Source organism: Mobula birostris, chromosome 12 (assembly GCF_030028105.1).
Source record: "Mobula birostris isolate sMobBir1 chromosome 12, sMobBir1.hap1, whole genome shotgun sequence".
In the NCBI taxonomy this organism is placed as follows: Eukaryota; Metazoa; Chordata; class Chondrichthyes; order Myliobatiformes; family Myliobatidae; genus Mobula; species Mobula birostris.
This window is the reverse complement of record NC_092381.1, coordinates 74,343,705-74,367,411: the sequence shown is the minus strand read 5'-3', so window position 1 is coordinate 74,367,411 and position 23,707 is coordinate 74,343,705. Positions and strand designations below refer to the sequence as shown.

The window sequence follows — 23,707 nt, the reverse complement described above, 5'->3', positions numbered from 1 at the left end:
TGCAGGCTAGGCCACTGCAGCTACTTAAAGATAGATTTTTTTTAAAAGCTCATCTAACTGAGGGTTATGTGGAAAATGCAGAGGAGTTAAACCCTGGAGCAATTCAACTGAATGCTGCAGCAGGCTCGAAGGAGCAGACAGGTTAATTCTACTCTAATTTCATCAAATTCGAACTTGGAGGGGGAACCTTAAATCCACCTGGCTGCAATGTAAATTAAATCCAAATTGCTGCCTGCTGCTCTTTAGATGGTATGAATTCAAATATTATCAGTTCTACATTTAACTCAGCCTAGAGTTAGCAAGGATACTTGGTCATAGATGAATCATTAATTTTTTTTTGTCAGTGGATGAAAGAGAAGCAGTTTCAATGTAATGAAAACAGCTTTAACAGTGAAGGCAGTTGAGGTGGTTTGTGACTGGAGATGATGGTTGTCACATTGAAACTTTCACATTTCAATCTACTGACTAAAAGAACCTTTATGATTCATCTACAGATTGTAAAATGACAAAGCAGTTAATTTGTAAAGTATTATTCCACTCAGCGTCATAAAGAATTTGTTTTCATTATGGCTATAAGGTAAAAGAAACTTTGCTACATTCATCTAGAATTACCTAAACATAGAGGAACTTCCTATTTTGTTACACAAACATGATTTAGTTACTTTAATGTTGGTTAAATTCTGAGCAAAAACTCTGTCTTACAATATTTCTGGCCTCTAAGGTGAATTCACAACAGTCAAGCAGAAGGAATCCCTGGGGAATTCTCAGTGATGTTTGTTCTGCCTTGAGTGTGTTTATATAAATTATTACCACTTCCCAGTTCTGATTTGGAAAGGCTAATGATACAATCTGTCGGTAAATATATATATATAACTATATATTTAACTTTAACATTGTAATAAGTGGAATGTTCAATCTCTGCTGGTGGTAAATGATGAGAGTGATAAACAATAATCTGTGACTTTATGGGGAATTAAATATAAGAACAGATTTTCAATGGCTGCTAGTTTCCAGCCAAGTTACAAACAAAAATTTGCTTTGTGGGATGGGGCAACAAGCTCCATAATGGATGTACAAAAGATGCAAAGAATGTATTGTGCACAGATATTGTTTCAGTCGGAGGCATTGTTCTGTATTCCAGTCATTTTGTGAGCCACCATAAATCGTGCACACTTTCCTTGTAAGCAGTCAATTCAGCTTGGCATATTAAACTGCATAATGCCTATTCTTGTTTCACACACCTTCGGTCCATCTACCATAGGCTTCTTATTAGTGTCAAATAAACTGTACATGATAGTAATGGGCTAGGGAAAGAGAGAAAGGCAGAGAGAGATGTAGGAGTAATGGGAGAGAGAAAGAAGACTGGCTGGAAATCAAAGATGGGGCAGAGGGGATGGGAAAGAAAAGTGGGAAGAGATAGAGAGCTATCATGGATATCTCATTCGATCATTCTCTCTCACTCTCTGTCTCATTTTTTTACTCCTCCCCCAGCCCTTCATCTCTTTTAGTTGGCAAAGAGCCATCATGGTGGTTGGTAATGGTTTGCTGAATCCAAGGCCACCTCAGGCATATCACTTATTATTGAAAGTAAAACTGCATACATGCTTGAATTACTATTCTTTTCAAGGACTACATTCTATTTATTGCTCCAATTAGTTTTAAAATTATATTGAACTTCCTGAATGAAATGGCATGGTAACACTTTCCTGGAAGTCTGCATGCTTCAGGACCAAAGAGTTAAATCCGATGCAGCCAAATGATTTAATTAAGCATTCTTCAATAAAGTATCTGAGAAAGTAATCCAGCACTGGAATTACTTTCTACAAATATTTATAGTATTTCATTCAGAATTAACTAATTACAACAATTGAACTTGTCAAGAAAGGCTAAATATTCACTCACAACTCATTATATTTCTCGGTGTTTTATCATACAGCATAATGCATTATTCTCTACAATGTTTGAGCTCAACAGAAATTTTAATCGTTCATATTTAAATATATTCTAACCAACTATTCAATAACTGTGTAAGACTCAATTAACAATTAAAATATTGTATAATTGAAATAGCAAGTGAAGGGAGAGCGAACAGGAGAAAAAAAACATACATTGCCTTCCCATCTCTAGCTACCTCTAACAGTCTCTTCTATCCGTGTGTGGTGGTGACAATCCACTGCAGCATCAATCTAGAGATGGTATCCATCCTTTCCATTTTCTCATACTATACATTAATATCAGCAGCAGAATAGAATTTCACAACACTATGAATCCTTATTGCCCAGAATATCTCTTCTTCCTCAGTAGCAGGTGGAGATTCAACATGACATCTAAAAGTTGGACGAACATTTATAGGTGTGTGATGGAGAGCCTACTGACTGGCTGCATCACCAGTGAATGGAAAATCCTACAAAAAGTAGTAGCTATGGCCCAGTCTATCATGGGTAAACCTCTCCCAGCCATTGAGTACATCTACATGAAATACTGTTGCAGGAAAGCAGCATCCATCATCAAGGACCCCCACCACCCAGGTCATGCTCTCACCTTGTTGCTGCCATCAGGAAGGTTGTATAGGGCTTCCAACACCAGGTTCAGGAGTAGTCACGACCCCTCAACCATCAGGCTTTAGAACCAATGTGAATAACTTCACATGCCCCATCATTGAAATGTTCCCACAACCAATGGACTCAAATTCAAGGACTCTTCATCTCATGTTCTCGATATTTATTGCTTGCTTCTTTATTTAGTTATTATTGTTTCTTCTTTTTGTATTTGCACAGTTTGTTGTCTTCTGCACTCTGGTTGAACACTTCAGTTGGATGGTGTTTTATTGATTCTGTTATAGTTATTCTATATTCGAGATATTATTCAATTGCAGTAGGCAGTTTAAATGGTTCAGCATGGACTATAGATGGGCTGTACTTTCCATTAATGACTCTATAGTGAGTATGCCCACAAGAAAATTAATTTCAGGGCTGTATATGGTGACATATATGCACTTGGATGATAAAATTTTACTTTGAACTTTACCTCTTGCACTCCTGTCATCATTTCCTGTTGAGTCAGGAAAGTTGAAGGCATCCCAGAAACATATCATGTTGCCAAAAATGAGGTTCAAAACTGGTCAAGCTGCAACAGGACCACACATGTTACAGATAGGATAAATACTCAGATCAAAGCTCTGCAGTCTTCTGAGATCCAATCAGAAACTGCGGCAAACAGTTAAACATTTAAAAGAAACGTCTTTGAAACACCCTCCAAACAAGAAATTGCCACATTAAGAATGAAGCACTTGAGAACATTTTAAGGCAGAAGTAAGGACTGGATAAACCATTTCAGTATCCTATTCAACTCCATTAACACTGAACCATTAACTAGCCAATTGAATTAATTCAATTTAAGTGCAGCAATTCACCAAGGCTTCTACACTAGCACTTCAAAACCTGATATCTCTAACTCATAATACATTTCCTTTATTTTCAAGTTCCTCTCCAATTCATTGCCCCCAGAAGAATCCTGGAATTCCCTGTTTTTATAAATCATAGGTGAAAGGACAGAGTAACACATACAACGGGGGCCAGGGCAGCGTAGCAATTAGCACAGCGCTATTACAGCTCAGGGTATTCCAGAGTTCAAAGTTCAATTCCAATGCCATTCTGTAAAGAGTCTCTCTACATCCTCCCTGTGGAATGCTTGGGTTTTTCCCCAGGTGCTCCAGTTTCCTCCCACAGTCCAAAGTCATGCTAGGTAGATTGTATGTGTTACTCCGTCCTTTGCAAATTGTCCCATGATTAGGTTAAGATTAACTGGGGTTGTAGTTTTTCTAGGATGGCATGGCTCAAAGTGCTGGAATAGCCTACTCTATGCTGAATCAGTAAGTAAATAAAATACAAATGCTGGAAGTACTCAGCATGTCAGGCAGCATCTATGGAGAGGAATAAACAGTTGTCCCTTCACCAGTACCCGCCGAAGGGTCTTGTCCGCAAACATCAACCGTTTACTCCTTTCCGTAGATGTTACCTGACCTGCTGAGTCCCTCTAGCATTTTGTATGTGTTACTCTGGATTTCCAGCATCTGCAGAATCTCTTGTGTTTATGATAAAAGAATATTTGATTTGCTTCATTGAATAACAAAGCACCTTTCCTGTAGATCTCATTCTTATTCTGCCTTCTTCTCATCGTTACCATCAAAGAGGAGTTACAGGTTCTTGAAGACACACACTCAACACTTAAGGACCAGCTTCTTCCCCTCCACCATCAGATTTTGAATGGACAGTGAACCTATGAACACTTCCTCAGTATATATATATATATATATATATATCTGATTCTGATAAATTGAGGTGAACTGAGAGGAAAAGTTCCAGATTCTAGGCAGCTTATCTATCCTGATCATATAGCTAATGCAAATGCAGCAATTAGCCTTCACAATCTAGTAACATGGACAAGGTTGTTTCTTCTGGGCATTACTCAGTCACCTTTAATAAATACGTGGACAGCACCAAGATGAGAATTAGCCTTGGATGTGACATTCAGTCTGGGAGGCATTTCAGCCAAACTTTATGGAGAAGGCCAGCAGTTTAGTATGTAACCATTGTCACTTAAGCATCAATGCAATTTGTTCTGGATTTTTTAATTGTGTATTTAGTAGGATCCCTGAAGTTCCAAACTATCAGCTTGGGAGTTTTTGGCTACGCTCTGATGTTGGACTTCAGTGGAATCCTGCATTGGGTTACTACAGAACTTATTCAGAGAAGAGTGGTAGTTACTGGCATGCTGCTGTCTGTAAAGTTTAGGTATGAATATTTGCCTTCACACTGGCACCAACAGTACTGTGGTAGTGAAAACAGAAAATGCTAGGAAACACTTGGCAGGTCAGGCTGCATCTTTGGAGAGAAAAACATTTTGGAGAACTGAAGCTGATATTGTCCATAAGGTTCTTCAGAGGTCAAGAATGAGGTGAAAAATCTTACGATTACAGCCAATTTACTATATGTTCATTATAGTACAGGTTAAACGGATTCAGCCTGTATCAGCAAGCAAGGTATTTAAAAAAGTAACAAAGGAATTTGAGTAGATACTTTCCTTTTGACCCGGCTGATGGCGTAGTGACATCAGCATCAGACTTCAGGATGAAAGATCCCGAGTTCGAATCCAGCCGGCTCCCCTGCATGCTTCCATCTATGCTGGATTACGAGCTGGTGATCTCTTTGGAAACTAACCTGGCAGAAGGCAATGGCAGACCATTGCTGTAACTTGCCTCGTATGTGGTTCCCCACTACATCAGAGAGGTGTGGAGGGAAATCGTCTGCTAACCGGAGAAACTAATTTCCTTTTATACTGCAAACTGATGCGAACATGTACTGACTGAGTTGCACCTTAGCTTTGCAGACAAAGAAACTACAGTATAGAAATAAATACACTGCAAGTTATTAAATGTTAACAAGCACTCATGCACAAACATATGACAAAGAAAGCCACATGAAAACCTACAATCTGGACCATAATGCAAAAAGGTGTCAAAGCTCCAAGCTGAGGCTGAGGAAAAATTAAATAGAAAGCCATATTTATAGCTTGAAGCAGGAAGAATATACTGATTACTACTTAACAGTAAACTAAATTCCACTTGCCTTTTGATAGAGTAAAATAACAAGACGTAAGCCATTAAATAAGGAATGTGGACAAAACATCAAAAAAGCCAGCAGTTGCAAAGTAACAAAAAGGCTACTAAACTGAGCTGTAAAAAAAAAATAAATTGAGAGATAATCAGAGCTGTTTTTCAGATAAATATTGGCCAACTCAGGATAACCAAACCAGTAACTATGTACAAAGGAGAAATAAAACGTTCACCTTGACATTACAAGCCGAACACTTGTAGTGGGTTGCATATTGCAGGAGGTGACATAGAATTTGGGCCAAAGAGATGGTAGTTGATAATTGAAGAAGTTTACATGGATTTTCAAACTATGTTCAACAAATTTCCATTGTGGGATTAATAAGAAGGTTGTGGTTTGTAAGGCAGATGATAAGATTGCCCGGTCTCAGAACTAGCGTAACACTGAAGTAATGATAGGTGGAAAATGATGCTGTAAATTCCAGGATCTCTGTTGCTTACAATACTTATGAATATTACAGAATGGTGGTATGATTAAAATTGCTGATGAGGTGAAGCTCTGTGGGAAGATAATGAGTTGAAAGTAAATTGACCCCAGTCTATCTAAAGATAATCAATTATGCAGATGGGCTGGGATGTAGCAGAAGATTCTTAATGCAGTCTTGAATAGAGGATAATGCATATATGAACTGATAATCATTAATATGTAAGGGTCCTATTTTGTATTAAGTCATTAGTTTGTGGAATTGAGGGAAACACAATCCTGTGAGATACAACCACACAGCTCAGTGACTCAAGGCGAGCTGGTCTACCTGCAAGAAAATATCAAATGAAAGCAAAACATAAATCTTCACTGGCAAATTAAACACTGAAAAGTTTTCTAGTGATCATTAACATTACACCAATCTTTGAGAAATTATCAATAAAACATGTTGGGCATTATGATGCACATGGGGAGCATCAAATTATGTTGAGATGAGGATGCACGGAAAATACCAGTAGACAAAGTCTACAATCAAGCTACTCACTTCATAAAATATTGAATTATTCTAGAAAAGTTTTTAAATAACCAGGTTAATTTGAGACATTGGGTGGGGGTAGGTGTAAAAAAAAAGGAAGATTCACTAGAGGAAAAAAATTAACAGTATAGAAGGTGAGGTGAACAAGTGGCCTTTAAAATAGGGTGAGAGGGCAAAATTGCCAAACTCTCCAGTGAATACCCAAATACTCAGAATAATCTTTTAGTAAAGCAACAAAATTGATAACAGCGGACAAGGTAGTTTCTGATGTTATACCACTATTTAAGGCATGGCTTAATAATTCGAGGACATGATATACTCCACACAATCAAACTCACAAGTAGGTTATGAGTGGAACAAGCCTGAAAGAATAATCAAACTTTTACCTCACCAAGTATCCACATATTTAGAAAATTCTGCTTCTTATTCAGGGGCTCCAGCAAGCAGACTGGCAATATTGCCAGTACTCCTGTAACCTGCAGCACTAGGAGTTTGTAGCCCTCCATCCCTTACAACTTTTAAAAGAAAAATAAAACAAGCATGATATTCATCAAATAAAAACTGGCAATAAGACTCCAATGTGTTAGGCCTGCACAGGCCTCCCTGTCTCCACCCAGCTAACTGGAGTCGCCTGCCACTCATTTCCAATTTGTCACCTGCAGCCTATTTAAACCCAGCTCTCATCCACAGTCCTAGCTCACCCATCGAACCAGCCCACCTCAGCTAGTTGCTCCTAGCCTTCAGTTCCCTTGTTGCCTATAGAGTATCTGTTCTCTCTTGTTCTCTGGCCCCTCATGGCTTGTTATTTTTGCAGTCTGTTAATAAAGTTAGAGATCATCACCGATTCATCTCCTCTGCTGTGCTTTGGGGTCAAGCCTCTTCTACATTTCCTGACAGGATGGTGAGCCCATGATTGATCCACCAAAATTTGCTTGCCTAAAGGAAATTGTCCGTCAACATGAGAACACAATCCAGAAGCTGCAGGAAACCGTTGACAATCTATTCACCAATCTCAACCAACTATCCATCTCATACAGCAACCAAACGGCAGCTAATCTCTTCCCTTGAAGCCCCAGATTCCGGTGCCTGAATGCTTCAATGGATCCCACATCTCCCAGTGCTTACACTATGAACTCCAGCCATCTCTGTATTCTATAGACCGGGTCAAGATTTATTCTGTCATTTCTCTCTAGACTGGGCAAGCTCTGACCTGGGCCATCTCTAACAGGGACAATAAAACCATTTGCAATAAAAATGAGGAATTCAGTGCTGAGATGTGTTGAGTTTTTGACCGTCTGGGACATGGAAGGGAGGCAGCAGATCAGATACATCGGCTGCATTAAGGCTTACTCTCGGTGCTGAATTACACCGCAGAACTCAGGACCCTCGTGGCAGAGTGCAACCGGAATGCAGAAGCACCACTGGAACATTACTGTCACAGCTTCTCGGAGCATTTGAAAGATGAGCTTTCTGTCCAGGAGATGCCCACTGACCTCGAAACCCTTATTGTTCTCCGTATTGACAAGCATCTTAGGGAACAACCCTCCAAATCCCCAGCCGGAACACCAGTTCCATTCCCAGAACTATTTCAGGCTGCAGGACCACCAATCAGCAATGCCTGCAGAACTAGAACTACGCAGTTAGTGACAACTCCCTTATTCACACCCCCACCCCAACCCCCAGAGCATGAATGTCAGCAGAGAAGCCACTTGTGCGCTTACTATGCATCAAATCCCCACGGCGACGGGTAATCGGCACTACCAGGTAGAGACGAGGGGCCCTCTAACTGGTAAGCTCCCGGGTAAACGGCACTACCAGGTAGAGACGAGGGGCCCTCTAACTGGTAAGCTCCCCCCCTCAAGCCCCTCATTCCATCACTATAGCTCGACTCACTCTCTCTGTCCACCTCCACACCCTGGTGGCTCTACATGCACAGGAGACTCTGCTGGATTCCAGCGCAGCAAGCAATTTTCTGGACTCTGTATGTGCAGCTTGGAGTCCCTACTGAGCCTGTCTCTCACCCCTTCTGCATCATGGCCATTGATGGATGGATGCCCCTGGGGATACGGGATGATCAGAGCATGCACACGGCCTGTACACACCAGCATCAGCAAGCATCCCGAATCCATCACATTGCTCCTTATCAACTCCAACACTCCTCTCATCTTGGATTAGCCCTGATCTCTACTCACGGCCCTCATTTTGACTGGTCATCCGGGTCACCGCTGAGCTGGGGGACCCACCTGCCTGCAACCTTAGCTGACTTCACCCTGTAAATCCGTGGAGATGGAGAAAACCTCTGACCTCACTAAACTCCTTCAGACGTATCATAATTTAGCCAGCACCCTGCCATTTCACAGACCACACAACTGTGATTGACCCCTCCCCAAGTCCTCTGTTCTCCCTCTCCCTTCTTGACACCCAAGCCAGGAATGACTGTATCGCTGAAGCACTACAACAAGGCCTCATTTGACCAACCCAGGCCCCAGCTGGTGCAGCATTCTTTGTCAAAAAGAAAGATGGGAGTCTCCATCCCTGCATCAACTACCGTGGGCTCATCGAAATCACCATTGAGAAACGTTACTCTCTCCCCTTGATGGATAGCACATTCAAAATAATCTCCTGGGCCCAGATCTTCACCAGACTGGATCTACGGAGTGCATAGAACCCGATCAGTATCTACCAGGCAGATGAGTGGAAAACAGTGTTTTCAACACCCACTGGCCTCTGGGAATACTCGGCAATGTCTTTCAAAATCTCCAACTGTCCTGATTTCAGATGTACATCAGTTTGACCTTCAATGTGCCCAGTCTAATCCCTGCACCCAGCAGCCCTCTGGGCTCCTGCAGTCACTGACCGTGCCTGGATGCCCGGGGTCCCACATCATGGAATTCTTCACAGTTTTACCACCTCCTGATGGGGCCATGTGATCATGACAGTGGTGGACCAGTTCCAAAGCACCCACTTCATTGACCTCTCTAACCCGCCAATGAATGGTGGACCTGATTCTTCAAAACGCTGCCACGATTTCCCACAGGACATTCGTATCAGACCACAATGTGTCTCTCACTTCTGGAAAACCTTCTCCTCCCTCCTCTGCACCTCAGTGAGTTTGTCCTCCGGCTATCATCTACAGACCAGCGGTCGGTCAGAAAGGGCTAATCAGCAAATGGAGGGGTCTCTGTGCTGCTTCGCCACCTCCAGTCCTTCCATATGGAAGAGGGTCTGTTTTGGGGGGCAAACTGTCCTACAATATACACATCTCTTCTGCCACCCTTCGAAGTACTTCATGGCTACCCACACCCATTGTTCCGAGCAGAGGAGACAACAGTGGAGGTCCCAACTGACTGGGTCTTGGTTCACCATTGCCAGAATGCTTGGCAGAGGGCATGGAGGGCCAAACTAACTGCCAGCTACTCCTACTACCACCAGCTGCACCTAGCTAGACCATTCCAGCCAGGAGACCGTGTCTGGCTGTACACAGGGGATCCGCCCATGCACTATTTCTGGCAGTTCTTACCCCTATTCCTTGGTCCCTTCAAGATTACCCATCAACTCAGTTCAGTCACTTAACATCTCCTGCTGCCATTGATCCTCAGGGTCTCACCTACCTTCCACGTGTCTTACCTCAAACCTGTTGTCCATAGACCACTCAACCCATTGAGCCTGCACCTCCAGAAAGTAGGATGATGGAAGGTGGTCCTGTGTACACTGTTCACTATCTGATGAATTCACATCATGGCGAACAGTGTGTGCAGTATCTGGTTGACGAGGAAGGATGCGGCCCAGAGGAGAGGTCTTGGGTGCCATTCTGTTTCATCTTGGATCCATCATCAAGGAGTTCCACTGGATCCATCTGGATCGTCCTGGAACGTCGAGTGCCAGCTGTAGGAGAGGGCTTTCTATCAAGGCCTACACAGCCAGGCATCTCGCAGTCTCCACCCAACTAACAGGAGTCACCTGCCACTCATTTCCAACTCACACCTGCAGCCTATTTAAACCCAGCTCACATCCTTGTTCTCCCATTGAACCAGCTAGCCTCCACCAGTTGCTCCTAGCCTTCAGGCACCTTGTTACCTGTGGTGATTAGTATCTGTTCTCTCTCATTCTGTGGCCTCCCATAGCTTATTATTTTGCAGTCTGATATTTAAGTTACCGCTCATCGCTGAACCATCTCTGATGCTCTGCTTTTGGGTCAAACCTCTTCTACATTTCCTGACACTATGTCTTCAAATAACATGTAAGAATGATGATATACACAAGTCAGCAGGGAAAGGAAAGTGATCCATGCACTGTTAGGTTGCTGTGAAGTTTGAATGCTCAAAATAGCAATTTGCATTAGTTAGATACAGAAATTATTTTGTTTAACTTTGTTGTGTCCCATGTAAAATTCTACCATTTGGATGGAGCATTTCAAACACACCCAATAAAACTTACAAACAGACACACTGTATAGTATATATTGCTGGCATCATGTGTTGAACAATAGATTTAGCAACATCAATGGTCTGCACTATTAACTTCTGTGGATAGACAACACAATAATTTAGAGGGACTGGATTTCGCAAATAAATGTTAATTAATCCCTAAGTGAATAATATTTAATGGATTATAAAGGATAACACAGACAGTGATTCAGGAGAAACAATGCTTCCCTACTGGCTATGATTAACAGTAATTCACAATTTTAATTTTGCTCTGAAAACTCTTCTCCAGGCTTTTGGTTGTAGTTGCCTCATTTTTATGCACTTCCCTTTAATTTTCAACAGAAAATATGGAATGATTATCTTGGAATGTTTCCACACCGATCATGCTGATATAAATAGAGTCATTCATATAGCTGAAGTAATAATCATCAAATCAATTCATAAAGCTATCTTAACACTGCGCAAGACTAAAATTGAATCTTATGTATCAGATTCTTATGTATTAGAGGGAGGTTGGGGGTAGTTGATGATCAGCTCCCACAACAATAGAGTCTTAGAATGTATTTATAACCTAGGGAGCAAATAATGACTGGTATTGATTGAATTTTTTTCGCCCTACATTTGATTGATGGAAGAATCAGTGGCCAATCCTTGAATATTATCTAAATTCGAAGGTGTACCACAGGCCTCGAGAAAACTGCATCCCAGAATCGTCTTTGAAGAATTATCTGCTTCAGTCTAGATTACAATAAAAGAGTCTCTTTCACTTAAATAGTAGCAAGGAAAAGCATTCCTCAGGGACCTTGCATACAATGTACTAGATACTTAATAGCATTTTTTAAAAATCAGTAATTACAGCATAGCAGAACATTTACAATAGAGATTATGGAAGCTTATGATTACTTTGATTGTCACTGAGCGCTGGCAATAGATGGAGGTGAAACAGACTATTTTAATGTACAATCCCTTTCATAGTGCCCTTTTACCCATGAGAAACCGGTGAGAATTAGGAGCACTTTAGCAGCCATTAAAAACGGGGAAATTTCAAATGTGCTTTTTAATGTTGGCATAAGGTCAAAGGGTATTCCAACAGAGCATCCCTTGTGAAGGACTTGCACTTCATTTACCTGCAACTCATCAGTCAAAAAGCTTCTCAGTCCAAAGGCTTGTGCTGAAGATTATTTTATAAGCTATCCGACTGTACCAGATGGTTCATTAGCAGTGTGTGTGCAGGTCAAAGGCTTTCAGAATCATTTAGACCTGTCGGACTGAAACAAGAATGTTGTCGGGTTTTAACTGTAATTTACAACAGAATGTTTGGATATTCATTCAAACTCATCAGTAAATTAGTCAGACATTAAAACTCATTTATGTTGGAAGTATAGGCGGCACAAAAAGGGACTGGTTCTTGATTTCGTAGCTGTCAGAATATTTCCCAACATGGTTTCTCGTGCTCAGACACATTACACTGTGAGATTAATATGTTTAATGTGCATATAAGTCACACCAAATGCACCTTAACGTTCCTTAGCTCAGTTTGTTCTGCCTGCTAAATGCATAGGTGAAAGGCAGCAGCGTTATGATCTCCACAAACCTGCAAACCATAACTGCTTGAAAGTGAAAGGATTTTAATGTCACTGGATCCCAGTTACTAAGTAGATTATTTAGATAAGTTGGGCCATCACCTATGTATTTACCTGCTGCACTAATTTTCTACTTTTAAATAACAAGGATTATTTATTTATGGCTTCTTCATTTCAAAACAACTAATGATTTCACATTCCATCTTTTAGAATGGGCTCAACTGCAAATTAAGACTTAAGTGCTTTCTGGATTGCTACGTTCCTCTCATTCGCCACCACCACATCCCACATCCCGCTCCCCCTTCATTCACCTCTGACTGCTTTAGCCTCTTTATTGATCATAGTTCTGATGTTTCTTTCAGATGTAAAAAACCTGGAGAACTACCACCTGGTTGAGAGTGTACAGGAACAAGTTAATGCTGCACTGCTAGACTATACGATATGTAACTATCCTCAGCAAACGGACAAGTTTGGACAGCTTCTCCTGCGATTACCTGAAATTCGGGCCATCAGCATGCAGGCCGAAGAATACCTCTACTACAAGCACCTGAATGGAGATGTACCCTGCAACAACCTTCTCATTGAAATGCTGCATGCCAAGCGAGCCTAGACTACATCCCCGAGGCCTTTGCGTCTTGTGCAGAAATTCTAAGCTGCACCAAGCAACTGTAATTTTAAAAGGGAGAGACGAGAAACATTTCGGTGCACTAAGTGGAAAGGGGACATTATAATGAGATCTGTTCATCATAAGCCAAGTGTTCTATCAGGGTAATGCCATGGAATCTGATAACTGTAAATCCAGAACAACAGTACTGCACATCCCTCATCCGCAAAGGAAACCTCTGTGAGGCCTTTCAGGAAGCGCTTACTCATATAGAGTTCACTTTGTCAAACCGATCAAATAAATAACTCACACTCACTTCTAATTTCTTCAGCTAGATCACTAATTCTGGGAAATATAAAAAATAAGCTTGTGGTTTGGGCACTAATGGCAATACGGTTGGGGGCTCAAGTGCACTAAGAAACCCTGAGATTTCAAAGCATGTGGGTTAGGAAGCGAACCTGGTATTAGTAATGAGCTGCCATAATCTACTTGATCCCTCCTCCTCCCCAAAGCAATGTCCCTAGTGATCGTCGGTGTGGTACCTGATAGGGGATCTGAAGGCTTGCCTATAGAATGGCTTCTTTCTCCATTTGTTCACTTAGATCACAAGAGCCCATCTATGTGTGAGGCCTGCAAAGGCTTCAAGGAACCATCTGTCAAGTAATTAGTTTGACAACCACCTTAACGTACCCATTAGGATTTTTTTGCCAAAGCGTGTACGTTATTTGAAGACCAAAGCCTGCTGCAGAACAGTAAAAGGAGAGGGAAAAGTGAACTATAACTTGATCTGGGATTTCAAAAGCTCATCTCACATTCACAACTCTTAATACTTAGCATAGTAGTATTAAATTTGTGATGTCACAGTTAGGTAGAGCATTGCCTTATTTCTGTGAATCTGAATATGCGAGAGAATATAATTGAAGTATTAATACTGTAAATTCTGCAAACAAAGGTGTTTACATTTACTAGCTCCTGTGGGAAAGAACTGTGATGACATGAATTGCAAAGCAATGATTTCCTTAATTATGTTTGATTGGTAACTTTTTTACCAGTACTTAATTTTTATGTCGTGAGACACTAAAATCAAAAAGGGAATCTCACTAAGACTTTAATTTGAACAGATAGATTTTCGGCCACAATGATGACTTGTAGAATTGTATAATCGATTAGATTTTTTTCAGGATTGTTGGCTTTGTTATTGGAATTGTACGGTTTATATTGTACATCAATAGTTTATGCTGTAGAGAATTATGTTACTAATTTATTTCTCCATTGTTTCATCTCTGTGGAAGAGAGCAAGAATGACAAAGCCAAATAATTGCATATTTGTTCATTGTAGCACCTTTCAAAAATTTGCAGCTACAGCCAGTTCAGGGACAAACATATATCTTAAAAAGAATCAAGCAGTTCATTTAAATATATATTATATATATTGTACGAATCTGATAATATAAAGAAAAGATAAATCTGTTGCAAATGATGTGAACTATGGCTTCATCTTTAGCTAAGCAGAAAGCTTTAAAGTTGAAATCTTGCATTAAATAATAAATTGTCTTGTAAACTATATGTTCTATACCAAAGACTGTAGTTAGCTTATGTTTTCTGTATTCCGTGGTCTCACTGCAGTGCAGAATGTAAAACCATGATACTTACTTCAATGGACATAAGCACTGAACTAGCTTTATCTGCTACATAACAGAGGGGTAGATTTGTGTCTCCTCGCTGTACTCTTAGCTGCCTGGAAATCCCTTTACTGATGTCTTACAGAACATTGTGAAACTAATTCTCTGTTGTGTTGTTTACAATTATTTTGGAGAGTATTAAATGGGTGTATTGCACAGAATTCAATCAGAACAGTTCTACCTTGGGATTTCAAGGACTCTGCCAGGCCACCGGGTACCTCTCACACTGCCCAAAACTGTACTTCACTGAAATAGGCTGTGATAAATGATTTATCTGGCAAGCCCTGGTAGTAAATATAAAAGGATGCAGAGAACACAAAATAATGTTGCTTCTACTGTTTTATTATTGTACTACTTTGTGTGAACAGACATTCTGTCTAGTCAGTACTTTCTATGTATTGCTAATGTTCTGCAGCTGCCTTGGATTTCAGACCATTCAACTCCTGCTCAGTGTGCAGATACTTGGTTCGTAACTTTAAATGTACTATATAATACGTGGAATGACGTACTGTCATGTCACTTCTTGCCAAGAGTTTCTTTACACTGATGGAATTTTTCAGTATTTCAATAAATAATGATATGCACGGCATATCATTTGTTGAGTCCAAGATCTTTGTCATGTTATTTGTGTTACACCGCAACAGGTTTTACCAAAGGAAAATAAAACAAAAATTAAATACTACTGTTTGCAGTCAATAGCAAGTAACGTGCTCTGACCTCATTCCACAAAAGGAAATGTTTTCAGGTTACACACAGAGACACTGCCACCCAGTTGCTCCCCCAGACACCCTCACCCATACTCAGATATATGATAAAGTGGACGGTTACTGTCATACCATCAAAAGCATGGGGGCAAAACAATTCATGACTGCCACATCCAGATTCTATGCTAAAGTATCATGTGTTCCAACAGGTTTTTAAACATCCTTTATTACTTGCCTCATCAAGGGTTAGGGTTTAATTTCATAAGTTCTCCCATCAATAGCTGTCTTTGTAACCTAAACTGGGTGTCTGTCGCCAGCTTTCTCCATTGATGTATTAAATATTTCTATCAATTTCCATTGTGGGACTTGCTATCTATTAAAGTTTAAGATATAGGACTGAGTCTAAATGTAAGCATACGAGCAGATTACCTTATTTCTGAACCCAAAAAGACTTAGTACAGATTTTTTTAAAGCAATAAGTACCAGGAATCTCAGATTGGAAGTGAAAGTGGATAGAATGCTTAACAGGCTAATCTCTTTCTGAATGAGAAAGGTAAGGTCATCTCTTGGCTCCTCTCAAGAAACAACCTATCTTCCTTATTCAGATTTCCAGTAGTTTTCCAGAACTAATGAGATGTCCTTCTTCAAAGAAAAGGGGTTTTCTTCCACCACCTTCAATGCTGCCCTCAACCACATCTTTTCCTTTTCCTGTATGTTTGCCCTCACTCCATCCTCCCACCACACCACCAGGGACAGGGTTCCTCTTGTCCTCACCTACCACCCCATCAGCCTCCGGCTCCATAACTTCAGCCATTCCAATAGGATCCCACCACCAAGCACATCTTTTCCTCCACCCCACCTTCCCCACTTTCCACTTCTCGCCAGAATCGCTCCCTATGCGATTCCTTTGTCCATTCATCCCTCCCCACTGATCTCCCTTCTGGTACTTATCCTTGCAAGCAGAACAAGTGCCTCACCTGCCCCTGCACCTCCTCCCTCACTACCATCCAGGGCCCCAGACAGTCCTTCCAGGAGAGGCTACATTTCACCTGTGAGTCTTTTGGGGTTATCTACTGTATCTGGTGCTCCCCGTGTGGCCTTCAGTATATCAGTGAGACCCGATATAGATTGGGAGATCACTTTGCCGAGCACCTACCCGCCGTCTGCCAGAAAAGCAGGAACACCCTGAGGCCACCCATTTCAACTCTACTTCCCATTCCCATTCTAACATGTCAGTCCATGGCTTCTCCTGTCACGAAGAGGCTACACTCAGGTTGGAGGAGCAACATCTCATATTCCGTCTGGGTAGCCGCCAACCTGATGGCATGAATGTTGATTTCTTGAACTTCCAGTAATTGCCCTTCCCCCCTCACCATTCCATTCCTGTTTCCCTCTCACCTCATCTGCTTACCTGCCCATCACCTCCCTCTTCCCTTTCTACCCTCTCTTATCAGATTCCCCCCTTCTCCACCCCTTTATCTCTTTCACCTATCAACTTCCCAGCTCTTTACTTCACCCCTTCCCCTCTCCCGGTTTCGCGTATCACCTACTACCTTCCTCCCTTTCCCCCACCTTCTTGCTCTAACTTCTCATTTTTTTCTAGTCATGATGAAGGGCCTCAGCCCGAAATGTTGACTGTTTATTCTTCCATAGATGCCGCCTGGTCTGCTGAGTTCCTCCAGCATTTTGTGTGCATTGCTTGGATTTCCAGGATCTGCAGATTTTCTGGTCTTTCCAGTCATTTTAATTGTTGCTTGCCTAAAAGCTTTTAGCAGACAATAGTTTTCTATTTGACTTGCTTATCCCATTTCCTTGCAGGGACGTACACAACTTGGGACGAGGAGGTCACCTCGTCCCCATTGTAAGCCACCATCATTGCAACAATACATACAACACAAGCTAATGTGTGCACATTCACCCACAGTGCCAAGAGCCCACATGTACGTCTCTTCAGAAACCAGAATTTTAAAATTCCTGCACGCAAAACCTGATTCTTCACATTCCAACTCTGCAAAATCTGGAATTCTGTTTAAGGCACAGCTTTTCTTAAGCACCAGCTAACAGGACCTCACTCAAAAGGCCACTAGTCAAATACTGTAAACCAGCTTTGTTACTGGGGTAGGAATGCGTCGTTGGCAATTTGACCCGATTTTCACTGAGTCTACGCACATCTTGAGCAGCAATCATAATCTTCCCTCTCCAGGATGGGACAAGTGTCATTTCTAACTTCCTGGCTCAGCTAATATAACAATGATCTGCAATCAACCTAATTAGCATTACAGTGCTTTGGTGAAACCATAGTTTGGTCACCAAGAAGCACATAATACCCATGGGGTGGAAACTACACAGAAAAGAAGTGCTAAGCTGCACCACGGGCTAATACAGTTCATGTCCAGAAAATAACCTAGCCATCACTCACTGGGTCAAGCTACTGAACCCCAACTCACATGTGCATTCAGTCATCTCAGGCTGATCGGACAGGCAATACAATTGGAAAGCTCACTACTTGTTTGATCACTATGACAAACCAAAGTTGGCCTGTTTGGTTTTACAGCTAAGCAAAGGTGACTGATGGAGCAGCGTTCAAGCTTAGCAACTAAAGAGACAGCTAACAAAAAGCACTACTTTACATTAAATTGCGTAACAAAAAAATAGAACATATGTTTTGGAATGATACAAGATATTCTTAAGGATTGAGATCATTGAACTCTTTATACAATAAGTAGTCTGTGAATGAGCAGAATTCAAAAAATGTAGGGCAAAAAACCCTGGTTTTGCACTTGAAATAATTTAATGGTTTTGAGGGGGAAATTAGTATTTTGTTGATCAATAAGACAGAATTGACATTCTTCATGAAGAAACACTTTCAAGCATTAATCCTAATCTTAACTTGATTTGCCTTTTATGTTTTTCATCTCCATTCTTTCTGGGGATAATGAATGTATACGTGAAGGCATCAGAAGATTGCAAGAATAAGCTGAAATGAAGCATTGTCCATTTTCTCTTCAATTGTTTCAAGGGTCTAGTTTACTTAGTTAATATCATATAATCTAACATTAATCTATAGCTCCTGTATTTGTTCCATAGTTAACTAGAAAATTATAGTCTTGGGCCACTTATTTTACAATAATATTAGAATACTATCTACAAGTGTATTTGTGCAGATTACCTTTCAAAACCAATGGCACATCAACGTCTATTCACTTTAGAACAGTTAACAGCATTGAAAATCTATGCAGAAGTAATTAGTTATGCTTTAAAACTCTAAAAGCACTTCTGCACATAAGTACCTACAGTTGGGCGAAACTCAAGAATGCTACATAGACAAGTGATTTCACTTCCTACAGAACCAAAATCAGGGTCACACACACAGCCTATTACAATATATTCATAACAGCTACAATTCATTTTTAAACGTATGACATGTAGAAAGTGACAATAATGTGACATACCATAAACCTCGTCACTATGTGGAGAGTTTTTAGTCCTTTGAGTTATGATTTTCTGTTAATTTAGCATAATTACAATTATTATGAAATACTTTAGCCATCATAAAAAACAGATGAGGACAATCATTAATTTTACACGTCCCAAATATCAACACATCATCAGTATTACAACATTCCTTTACCAGAAATGAGATATTTCATAGTCAATCCTACAGATACTAACTAAAAAAAAATCTGATAAAATAAAATTACCATGTGATCAAATCAGAAAATGAGTGCATCATGCAAAACCTCATTTTGATCTGGTGTGAATCTTGTCTGTCCATTTCTAAGAAGAATTAGTTCTGGTCCTTATATTATCATTGACTAAATTATTTAAAATTTTTGATAAGCTTACATAGCATTGCCAATGTCCAGTTACTATCCATTGGGACCACCTCTAATTGATACTAAAGATGGCTGAATGCATTGCACCAGTTATTTTAAACAGTCTGCTATTGTGTCTGATCTTTCTGCTAATTAAATTGTGATGCTTTGACCATTGTCTTAGGACACATCTAAAACATATGCAGTCATGACTTTTTGCTGACTTCAACTTGATTAATCATTTCCATCAGTAATCATATTCTAAATATAAGAAAAAGAGCTGGATGAATAATATTTGCTCATGCTATTTTACAACAAAAACTCAATATGCCGTTCCTCAGAGGACTGTTGTCTGATGTGTTTAAGTCAAGTGAAGCACAGCTGGAGCTAAACTGGAGGCTAACCTCCTTGATCTTATAAATGACAAAAAAACTTTTAGGTAGCAGAGAGTGGCCTCAACCTTAATGATGACAGAACACCCATTATCAATCGACTTCATCAGTTTCTTTAAAGACACTCAGGAGCTTACTGCACCACACACAGAGGATCCATTACAGCATTGTCACTTTCCAGACTAGTGCACAACGCAAGTCGGAAGGACACCTGTCATCTTGATTTAATCAGTCCAAATACAAGCTGCCAACTCGCTTCAGAGATGTGACGTTCAGCGAATAGCAAGCGTGATCCTCAAGCTCTAAAGGAACGTGTAGGCTGCAGGCATCCTCCATGTTCTCCTGTCCACTGCGAAGCGGGCCGGCAGGTTTGCAACCCTGTAGGTAGATTTTTTTGAAAAAATATATGTTGAATTAAGACAAGGAGAAGCATTTCTTTCTCTTTAAGAGCTTAAATGTCCCGGAAACTATTACTATCTTTCAAAAGAGTCACAGATGAGTGATTTGTACTCCCAGTGGTAACTGTCCAATCCCTTTTAATTGGGTAAAGATATACTGACAGTTACCACCTGCTTCTGCAAAATATATCCAACACAATTCTCTAACGTTGATTATCACTTTTCCCCCCGCATTCTTTGAACGCTTGTTAATCATCTATTTGTATAATGCACACTAAAATAAAATATAATTCTATTACAACAGCTATCTGTACAAAATCTAAGGTTTGGGCAATATTTTTGAAATATGATGTGTTGCTAGCTAAAACATTAACTCGCATCTTTTTTGAAAAAGCACATTTTCAATCTCTTCCATATGACACAAGTCATTATAAAATTATAATGGGTACAAAGTAAGTTCTATTTTGTAATGTTGGTTTACATCAAATACCAATAAAAATAAATTCAGAGCATTTGGAGATGTTCTTTGGATTGTATTAATGAAAGCTTTAGATTTTTCTTCTATTCAGTGGTGACAATCTCTGAAGCCTACGACAACATTTCCAACATTCCATTAATTAACAGAACAATGGACACGCTTTAGAAAACCAATCTGTCAGTTTCAAAATACAAACACACAATTCAGCTTCTTCAGTCACTAAACCTTACAGTGGCATTTAAATTGTACAGACACCACATAAAAGATTCAAGGCTACCTACAATCGAAAGCCCAAGCGGGCACATTGACAAAAAAAAGATCCTTTTGCAAAAAAATAGAACAACTAAATAAAAGATGTCATCTTTTAAAAGGTGGCTTCAGTGTGAACTCAATTCTCAGTTATCAGTCTTTTATTTTGGGGTTTTTTTTCAGTCTTTTTAGAAACTCTGTTCTGCACAATGGCACAATGTAAGTTGGAACTAAACTCCTCCATTTTCTAAGCCATTGTGTACAAGCTAACTACCAAGTTGCCCAGTGCACCTAATACTTCCTTGCACATGACCATGAACCTACTTGAAAAGCTCAGGCCATCTATGCCTATGTCCAAGGCTTCAGTAGCAAAACCAGTATATTATCTAACCCTCTCTCCACTGGAACCCAGGGCATCCTATTCACCTCACCACCATACTGTGTTTGTTCCTGTTGACTTGTAACTGATGACTGGACTTTTTCCCCAGCATGTCCTCTGAAGAACACGTGACACCAATCTACTATTGTGAGGATGGTCAGCTCAAGTGAGTTACACTTTAGAAGACGGACAGACAACTTGATTAAAACAGACAGGATCCTAAGGGGTTTTGACAGGGAGGATGTTCCCTCCTGTGGTAGAATCTAGAAGCGGGGCCGCTATTTTATACGGCATTGTCCATTTAAGAATGAGAGTAGGTGAGATTCTATTCTCTCAGAAGGCAGGAGAAGCATGGTCGTGGAATTTTCACGAGGCAGAATCTGTAGTGAGATTACCACAAGTAAGTCATGGACTTTCCTGAATCGAGGAGCAGCTCAAGAGCTGAGTGTGCTACTCTGCTCCTAATCCAAATATTTCTAAGCTGAGGAAGATTGTCCTCCCTTGCTTAAAGTGACACAGTTTTTTTGAACATTGAAATGAAGGAGAATATGGGTTTGATTACACTGCAAAGGAACAGGATTCAAAGATTCAAAGTACATTTATAATCAAAGTCTGCGCGCAGTAAGAACCCCAAGACTCGTCTTCCCACTGACAACCACGAAATAAAGAAAGAAAACCGCAGAACCTGTCCAAAGAAAAACATCAAACACACAATGTGCAAAAAGAAAGAACAAATTGCGCAAATGTCAAAAAAAAATTAGTGAAAAAGACAGAATATAAAACACCAAACCAGAAATCATCAAAACAGGCCAGATATATTCAGTTCAGCTCAGTTCAGTTCAATTTAGCACTATGTCATTCAATAACTTAAGGCCACAGAGCCAGTCCATCCAGAACAAGAATCACACAAAATAGCAACAAAAAAGGGAGTGGCCAGAAACGAGAAACATATTGTAATGTGAACTACAGAGTCCAATCCACAAACAACAAGATAGAGCTAGGTGAAAGCAGCAGTAGGTCACAAGACTTCATGAGTAAAATAGAAATCAAGAAAGAAGGTTGATATGAAACAATATGAACATTGTCACTCGATACGTCATGGTGTGCCCTGCCTACAAATACCAGGATTTTCCCTCCTGTGGTAGTTAAAATCTTCAGATGGAGCCAGCTACCCCCAGTTATAGACTCTTGTTGTAAGGTAGTGTCTGCCTGGATGAGAAAGGAGGGCTTCTACAAAACAATGGTAAATTATACTATGTCTTAGTCAAATAATCTTTTGAGTATAACACATCAGGGATGTGTGGTCATGAGATTTTGAAACTTAGGAAGAGTAATATGAGAGAAGGGAGGAAGCGATGCTAAAATGCCTCACAGTGATTGCAGGAGAGTGAAGAGAGATGACAGATGGAACTTTATATGAAATGACATAAGAGGTGTTTAAGGTGTAAGCTGAGAATTTGGGAGCAGTGCTCCTACCCCATCAACTCAACACACTCTTACCTCTCTCTGATAACCTTTCATCTTCTTGATTACCAAGAATCTGTCGGATTCTGCATTAAGATACTCAGACCCTGTTTCCATTATCCTCTAAGACATAGAAGAATTCACCCCATCTCTAACTTCCATGGTTGACCCTTTCTTTTTAACCAGTGGCCATGGATTTAGATCCTTCCACAAGACAGAACATCTTCTCCAGATTCACCCCATCAAGATCCATCACAAGCTTAAGTGTTTCAACCAAATTACCTCACAATCTTCGGATCCTAGACACAGAGTTATTTTATATTATGGCTTGGTCTGGGGGCCGGACTAGTAACATTGACCCCAAACCCCAAGTCACTCCTCTTTACTAATGATCAAGGACTGTACCTCTTCCTATAGATGCTGCCAGGCCTGCTGCGTTCACCAGCAATTTTTATGTGTGTTGCTTGAAATTCCAGCATCTGCAGATTTCCTCATGTTTGCGTTCCCAAGATGTCTCTTATTTTTTGTAATATTGTTTCACTGTACACATTAAGTAAATCAGGGGAGCTACTGTGCTGTAGCTTTAAATAAAATAAGAGATGAGGAGGAATATCTTTAGCTAAAATGTTGTGAATCTGTGGAATTCATTGCCACAGATGGGTGTGGAGGCCCAGGTGAACAGGTTTCTTCATTAGTCAGGGTGTCAAAAGTTTATGAGGAGAAGGCAGGAGAATGGGGTTGAGAGGAAAGCAAATTAGCCACAATCGAATAGCTGAGCAGACTTGATGGGCTGAATGCCTTGATTCTGCTTCTACGACCTAAGGTCTTAGTATCCAAGTAGGATGGAAAGAAGATCCTGCTGTACTAGGGCCCCAGAGCAGGAGTTCCCAACCTTTTTTATT

At 40.4% G+C, this 23,707-nt stretch overlaps 1 protein-coding gene across 3 annotated transcripts in view; it reads left to right on the top strand.

The window, feature by feature from the left end:
* Positions 1-15,523, top strand: part of nr5a2 (nuclear receptor subfamily 5, group A, member 2) — a 199,350-nt gene extending 183,827 nt beyond the window's left edge. For 2 of the 3 annotated variants that reach the window (XM_072274144.1, XM_072274145.1), the window contains one exon: positions 13,003-15,523. In XM_072274144.1, the coding sequence (XP_072130245.1) occupies positions 13,003-13,250 (248 nt within the window). In that variant the 3' untranslated portion in view covers positions 13,251-15,523. The remainder of the gene's footprint in view (positions 1-13,002) is intronic. The other variant, XR_011888050.1, reaches the window with a different exon arrangement.
* Positions 15,524-23,707: the final 8,184 nt, after the last annotated feature.